At 42.1% G+C, this 7997-nt stretch overlaps 1 protein-coding gene and 1 long non-coding RNA gene across 3 annotated transcripts in view; both read right to left on the bottom strand.

Moving 5' to 3' along the window:
- LOC103374746 (uncharacterized) overlaps positions 1-4664 on the bottom strand; it is a 20484-nt gene extending 15820 nt beyond the window's left edge. For both annotated transcript variants that reach the window (XR_521147.1, XR_521146.1), the window contains exons 1-2: positions 4655-4664; positions 3415-3418 (exon numbers count right to left, since the gene is read on the bottom strand). This is a non-coding gene — a long non-coding RNA (uncharacterized LOC103374746). The remainder of the gene's footprint in view (positions 1-3414; positions 3419-4654) is intronic.
- Positions 1-7997, bottom strand: part of LOC103374744 (NAD-dependent protein deacetylase sirtuin-3) — a 14138-nt gene that overhangs the window by 4490 nt on the left and 1651 nt on the right. The window contains exons 2-4 of the mRNA XM_008304884.1: positions 1269-1491; positions 553-756; positions 154-386 (exon numbers count right to left, since the gene is read on the bottom strand). Coding sequence (XP_008303106.1) covers positions 154-386; positions 553-756; positions 1269-1483 — 652 coding nt within the window. The 5' untranslated portion in view covers positions 1484-1491. The remainder of the gene's footprint in view (positions 1-153; positions 387-552; positions 757-1268; positions 1492-7997) is intronic.

Below are 7997 nucleotides of genomic sequence, written 5' to 3' on the forward strand. Positions count from 1 at the left end.
AGCAGTTCCAATAGGGTCTTCGCACCCTTTTGGGTGCTCGGACCCTAATTAAAGGTAGGAAGGAGGTTCATCTTTACGCCTTCGGTACCCTTTGAAACATGTTTCTGCTGTATCCTGGATGAGCTTTCTTCCGTCCTTCTTGTTCTCACTCACCTTTCTCCAGTCCGTCGATGTTCTGGGTGTACATCCGCAGCAGCAGGCCTTTGTGGTGAAGCATGCGGATGAAGTAGTGGATGTAGTTGGGACGGTGGCTGCCGGGATACAGAGCCTTGGCCAAGGAGAAGAACGGCTGCGGGTCGTTGGAGAAGTAGTCGATGTTGAAGATGGCCTCTGGGTACGGGATGTTATACTTCTCCAAGTTGGCGTAAAGACCAGTTCCTGGAGTCCTGAAAGTTTGGAAGCAGAGATGTGTATTTTGGACATTTATTGGATTCTCTGTGATGGAAAACAGTTAAATATAAGTAAATAGGTTCCAGCTCTTTGGTTCTAAATTACCAAATAAGAAGTGATAAAGACGAGGCTGCAGAAAACACAAAACCTCCAGACACCGACCTGAAGTCTGGGATGCCGCTGGCTGTGCTGATTCCTGCCCCGGCCACCACCACCACGTTCTTACAGCGGCCGAGCTTCACCAGCCGAGCCACGGAGGCCAGACCGCCGCGGGACGAAGGCTTGAATGAAGACGCGTCAGATGTGGAGCCAGAGGACCGACCCGCCTGCACAGAGTCACTGCCAGCGTTGGACATCTTTGCTTCACTGGAGAAAAAAGACAATTGACTGAGTTACTTCACAGAATTAAACAGCTCGGCATGATGACGAAGCCAAACAGAGGCATGAGCGAGTCTTGAGTGACGAGAAGAAGTCAGATGGTTTTAGTCCTGAGCTCATCATCAGAGAGTCAGTCTGGGATTGAAGACATGATACGAGACACTGAACCGACTTTAATCCTCAAGAACAGCGGTAAGTTCTGACAGATGTTTTGAACAAGCTACCTGCTGAGACCCACGAAGAAAAATCACCACATACCCATCTGATGATATTGATTTACAGTTTTCTGTTTACTGCACTTGCTGTGAAGTTACATGGGAATAAAATACATTATTTTTGAAAGCATGTCCACTTTAGTTGAACTTCTACTTTATAACTTTTGTTTATATTCCTCCAGTCGTTTTGCTTTTCTAATCATTTGACTGCCAAGACCTGTACGGTTCCCGTTTCCTCTCCGCTATTCCACCAGTACAAACATCGACCCTGTTCCGTGTCCTCACCTGGCAGGTGCGGCGTCCTGTCCGCTCACGCTCATCTGGCTGAGGTTCTGAGCCAGCGCTGAGTCCGTTTGCTTCCTCCGCTGTTTTCCATACGGGTCCGGCCCGGAGTCGTGAGGCTCTGCGGGGCTCGTGTGTCTGACCTGGGAGCTGCGTGTTAACCTGGTCACTGGAGGCTGGGCGGCTTTTTTATCAAAGCTGGACCTGGACCTGTTCATTCCAACGCCTGTGGACAGCAGGACGGAAGAAAAAAATGTGTTCAATCAAAATGAAATCACTGTTATCAAGCTTTAGTTTAAGTTTGCTTTGTTTGGGCTTTAAGCTTAAAGGGAAATTTGTCCAATGCAAGATAAGAAGACACTTTGACTTTACTTAACAAAATGCAAAACACTTGTTTGACTCCTTTTTTCTGGATTCGACATGGACTTGTTTTCACTGATTTGCTTTTCATTTGTTTCCCCTCCTTTCCCCTCCATCGTCTGTGTCCCATATTTAAAAAGCTGTTACACTGAAATCATCGTGGAATCCTTTTCTCTTCGCTCACTTTGCACAGAGAGAAGCCGAAATGTTTTAAAACTGTCAACTGTTGAACAAAAGCTAATGGCTGCAATATATTTAGCACCCCCCCCCCTCCTCTCCTCCCTCCTGCTTCTCAGCAGCTATGCTAATACAGTCCACAGCTGTGGCAGCTTTACTGTTCAGGCGAAGCGGAGGGTAGACCGGAGAGGTGGGGGATGAGAGTTAAAAAGAGGGGTGGCAGAGGTGAAAGAGAACCGTAGATTGACTGTGTGTCAACAAACCCAGCTGGGAGAGAAAAGAGGATGCCCCCTAACGGCCCCCACAAACTGAGAGAGATGAGGAGAGAGGAGGAGGGGGGGGCGCAGAGATAAATGATACGGAGGCGGGATTCAATAAAGAGGGAGCAAGCAGAGGAGTAGAAGAAGAAGAAGAGGAGAGAGGAGGAGGAGGAGGAGGAGGAGGAGGAGGGGGGCTTCTCTTCCAAAGCTATTCTAGGCCTTCAAACAACTTCCATGAGGAATGAGTGATCAGGGAGAGGCGGCGAACAAGGAAACAAAAGAGCTACAACCCATAAAACACGACTGCTTGAGAGGGCAGCAGGGAGATAAGACGAGCTTTTCTCCAGAAGCACCTTATCGCCCTCCGGAGGGGACGGGAGAGGACGAGGAGCATCTCTGCTGGCTCACGGAGCAACAGGAGGGCAAAAAGTACCAACATTTACCCTGTGAAGTGACGCATTAACACAGATCATGCTTGTTTTATTGCTACATCAACACCTAAAAAGACAATTCATCACTGCTAAGCTGATGTAAATGTTGGCTTTCAGAAAACTTGTACTAAACTCTCTCAAATCTCACACCCTCTCAACAGCTTTCATTTTAAATCTTCTTCTACTTACGAAGCCCCCACATCACTACAGTTTTCTCTTTTCCCCTCCTGCACATCCTAAAGAACTATTAAAAGCAGCAGGAGGCCGAGGGTCTCGGCTTTTGTCTGGACTCCTCTCAGAAAGACGCTGCTGAGTACAGGCAATAAATCAGCCGCCCAGTTATTAAGGTCTCACACAGATGGTGCTGTGTAGGGACGCCATCGCAACCCTCAGGAAAAGTTACACTCGCTGAAAAAGTCATGCACATAAACTGCTGTGATGAACCTGAACCTAAACATAAGAACCTAAATGCACAGGCGGTAGGGCTTTGATGTCATTTTATTGATGCATTTACCACTTGTTTATCTCTTGTTTTAACTTTCCTTTTATCGGTTTTATTATGTTAGTTGTGTTTCGGTCCGTGTGTTCTTTTATATTTGCATCTTTGGAGCACTTTGGAGTTTTAAAGTGCTTATAAATAAAACTGGATCGGATTGGCTGAAAACATCTAATTGTGGTTTTTAATCCAGATATCGTGGGTTTGATTTGTCATGATTCAGTTTAATATAACAGATTTAAAACATCAAAAAGGGTCGCTGTCACACAAGGAAGACGGCACAGACTTGTAAACCCAGTGACGTGACGCTTTGAATTTCATGCAAAATGTACAAAATGTGGCTAATAAATAATGAGACTTTGCTCACAGCGTGCAGAACCAGAACCAGATCGATCAACGGGCTGCACAAGCTGCTCAAACTAAACCAAACTGAGTTATTTATTAGCCACACCTTGTCCTAAATCCTACTTTGTAGTTTGCTTTTAATTTGAAATCAGCGACACCAAGTCATTTTCTATGAGGACAAACTGCCTCAAGTGCTTTAAATGTTTTTTTATCTGATAAAGGCTAAACGTGCCACAGATGCTGTTATTATTCTTTAATGTCAATTAAATCCCTGTATAAATGACAAAAGGCTTAAAAAGGATTTGAGAGCCCCCCCATCACCACCACCACCTCCTCCTCCTCGCTTGGCCTTTCACACCACTTGTTCTCGCGGCTCTCCCCGGTCGGGACTCTGAGCCCAGTGTGTCCGAGCGCCGGACCACCAGGAGTGTAGCTGCTCATATGAGGGTTACAGTTATCTAATTAGGGACAATACCGGCATTTAAAAAAAAACCCGTCAGGCTGATTGATAATCCTTTTAATACGTTGGAGGCTGAGACCAAAGGCCAAACGACAGACAGGAGAAGAAGTTTGAAAAACAAAAGTTGGAATAAAAGCAACAGCAAACAGACATCATGTCTACTTATAGCATAAAGACAATCATCTGCACTGTTACTGGTCATGTTGCACCTCCACACCTCCAGTTTGCACTCGTTTAATGATCTGTGAATGTAAATATCAACATATCTGCACCCTCAATATTCTCATAAATAATACTACGGTTCTATGGTTCTTATTTCACTTTAATTCTTCACTACACAATATTTTTTTGTTTCTGTTTTGCACTATTACAGTTATTTTTATTTATTTTTTAGCTATTTTTATATTGCACTCTATATTTATTGTTGCACCAACCCACCAGAACAAATTCCTCGTATTGTGTAAACCAGTGGTTCTCAAACTGAGGGTTGGGACCCTCATGAGGGTCCCAAGATAATGTGAGGGGGTCACCAGATCATTGTAAAAAAAATAATAACAATAAATGAATAAATAAATAAGGCCTACATTTATCAATAAATGTGTATTAGGGCTGTCAAAATTAAAAGTGTATACTTCTTCCCGCTCCTTTTTCAGACTTGTTAATATTATGATTTGATTATATTATTATTCTTTAATGCTCTTTTTAAAATTATTTTCTTTTGTTTTTAAATATTTTGTTCTTTTCATTTGTTCGAAATAAATTAAATTCATTCATTTATTCAAAAGAAAATCAACGTGTTAATGTAAAGAGATGAATCTGTGGAATTAACACATTAATTTTTAACGCATTAACGCATGAACAACAAAGTTATTACTCATGAGATGTTAAAAATTCAAACTGGGGGGTCATGAACACAAACTGATGTTATCTTGGGGGCTCAAAAAGTTTGAGAGCCACTGGTGTAAACTACACCTGGCGCTAAAGCTGATCCTGATTCTGATGAGTGTTGATTTAATTCCCTGCTGCTGCTCAGCCAGATGTTTCATTTCTTGATCATTCATTGGTTCATCAGACTCCACCTCTCGCCCCGACTTCAGTTTAACTTCTATCTGAAGGGTTGAGTGGCTGAAACATCAGCTGTGTCTTAAAGGAGATTTGGTTAAGTTTAATGAGGGGCTTTTCCCCCCCGCAACCCCGGCATTTAACCCTCCACTTACAGCCGAGTCGAGGACGGCCGGCTTTGATCTCTGCTGCCCCCCGACGCAGAGGCGGCGAGCGGCAGCCCTGGTCGCCACGGTAACCTCTTCATTACTTAGTTGGAGAGGCAACAGCTCTGTGTTCTCCCTCCCCACCTGCTCGCTAATGACATATCACTCTGTGTAGCATCTTTGTTGGGACTCTCAATTGACACAAAGCAGCGAGTCCTAATTTGTGTTGGTATATTGTTTGCTCACGCGGGGGAGGAAGGCGGGTGGTGGAGAGCTAAATTCGCCCCGGTGGGGTCGATGGCGAAGTAATGACTCTTGTCCTGTTACTTCTGTGAGGATGCAGCGAGTTTAAATCAAGAGCCAATCGACTGTTGATATAAATTCTGCAGGAGCAAAGGAAGAGGTCATCAAAACTAAAAACATGTCAGTTAATGGAATACAGTCGTGACTCGATAATCCGACACTAAATGTTAAACCTTCTTTTATGTCGGATAGCAAGGCTGTCGGATTGTCAAGACGGAGGTCGAGGTACAAGGAGGGCTTGATGCTTGAAGGCTCATTTGTTGTTAATATTTATTGTTCATAGTTGTTATAATAACTAGTAGGGCTGGTCCCAATAGCACTTTCTGGTCTCTGGATATTCAGGCCCAATCAGTGATGAATATCCAAATATTCGGCGCAGTCGGGGGGACATGGGGGGTGGAAGTGGCTGGAACGTACAGGCAGTACTTGGCTGCTGATGCTAGTTTAGTTAGCGGTCGCAGTTCTGAGCATGCTCACTGCGTGTGATGTCATCGTGTCCTCTTCTGCGCATGCGGGACACTTTTGGGTCGTATGAAGTTCACACAGCAGATCACATACAAGTCGCATTTAATAGGAAATGTGAACAAACTTGCAAAACATCGGATTTCACAAAAAAATCTGAATTGAGCATTAAGTCCTGCAGTCTGAATGTAGCCAATCTGTGGGATTGTTCAGTCAGATAATACGCCATTATCCTGATTGGTGACATAAAGGTGTCATGTCGGAGTCAGAATCCAAGGCTGTCAGTGTGTTAAGGCTGTTTTTATGGGTTCAGTTTGTTTTTCCTAAAACCCTGTCGGATAGCAAGTTTAGGATTGTTGAGGGTCGAGTTATCGAGTCACAACTGTAATTGTTTTTCTCTGTAAGCCGCCACAAAACCAAAGTCCATCAAGAACCAACATGTTTGTTTTGTCTGATCATAACTTAAAGCTGATTAATTCAAAAAGATAAAACACTGCGATGACTCCTTACATTTAAAAAGCAATCTATTGTTTCTAAATTTATAAAATTAAGAACAGTACTGTCATAGTTCCTGGTTGGTTGTTTGTGGAGCAACTAAACAGCTCATTGACTGGTCGTGTTTCAGCACTTTAAGCGATCAAAGGATCATTCTTGGTTTCAAAACGAACATATTTGTAATGTTAATCTTGATTTAAGACGAGAAAAGCCGATAACGAGCCTGTTGTCGAGGACACTTTGTTCCAAACACTGGGTTTAACTGTGTGTAAGCACAAAAAAAACAAGAAGCTCTATTGGATGTGCATAACTTTCCCACTGCTTCACAAGTGCCAAATGAATTCAGACACTCAGAAAAACAAGCGGACACATTCCTTGCATTAGTGCCAGGTTCTGTGGAGTCGCTCAGACTGAGGCGACACCGTCATCTGCTGGAAGTCGTGACTCATTACACATGAACAGTCACTGTGGTAGCTGACTGACTGCAGGAGTCACAGAGTTTGATTTTCAGCAGATGTTTGCATCACTGTCAATTCTTTCCTTTTTTTTTTTTTTTTTTTTAAAAGGCGCCAGTTCACAACATAAGCCATCTGAAGGTCCTTCACATTGTAAGGTCTAGACCTCGCATTACTACGGTACAGAGAAACCCAACAAATCCAACGATTCCCTTTGTTTATATACTATAATTTGGAATCTATGTATTTAGAAGTACTTTGAAACCTCATGAACCACTAACCCAGCCCTCAAAGCCACTGTTCTTTCACTTATCATGTACAACGTGTAGCTCCATCGAGAAATAGAACTAAATCAGAGCTTGAATTTTGATATTTCATCAAAATCCCTTTATTCTACATCTCATTTTTTAAAAATTCCAAATATGCCCAGTTTGTGTGAACAGAATTCTGCTACATACTAAAAATCATGTGATACTTGGTGCCACCGTGTCACCATTAGCTGTGAGCAGCAGGCATGTGAGAAAGAATCATGGATGTTTGATCTGAACTGCAGGCTGTGATTACAATGTGTGTGTGTCTGTGTGTATATATATATATATATATATATACACACACACACACATGTGTAGTATGTGTTTAACATTTTAGTAACACCTGTGAGTAATCCAGGTTTTTAAAAAAAATTTGTACAATAAACAATCAAGGAAATTCATTTTCTTTGTTCATTCTTTATGATTTATGGCATTACAACTGAGTCACACTGCACGCAAGACATTTGAGTTCTAGCTGTAGCTGCTCTGTTTCCATAGAGGTGCAGGATTTTATATTGACTGAGAAACAGTTTCTTTCCGAGAGCCATCACCATCATGAACTCTCACATCTAAAACATCCACTCTACCTCAATAAGATTCTTCCACTATGTGCAATACAAACGTTCTGTGAATGTATGTAAATATCCTGTTTTTATCTTTATATTCTACTGAGCAATTTTGAACTTTATTTTGATTTTACTTGCACTGAAAATAGACGAAGCTGTCCAATCTATAATGACTATGAAGGGGCATTCATTCATTCATTCATTCATTCATTGATATTGCAGTTTAAAAAACAAAAGTAAGCCAACAGTAAGAAAAAAGTGGCGGAATCAAAATAAATAAATAAACAATTTTTACATTTTTTTTTTAAATGTAAGCCAACAGAATAGATGTGGTGGAAGCAAAAAAAGATAAAAAATAAAAAAATATATAATTTTTTTTCCCTAAGTAAGCCAACAGTAAGGA

Source organism: Stegastes partitus, unplaced genomic scaffold (genome assembly GCF_000690725.1).
Source record: "Stegastes partitus isolate 25-593 unplaced genomic scaffold, Stegastes_partitus-1.0.2 Scaffold2345, whole genome shotgun sequence".
NCBI classification, from domain to species: domain Eukaryota; kingdom Metazoa; phylum Chordata; class Actinopteri; family Pomacentridae; genus Stegastes; species Stegastes partitus.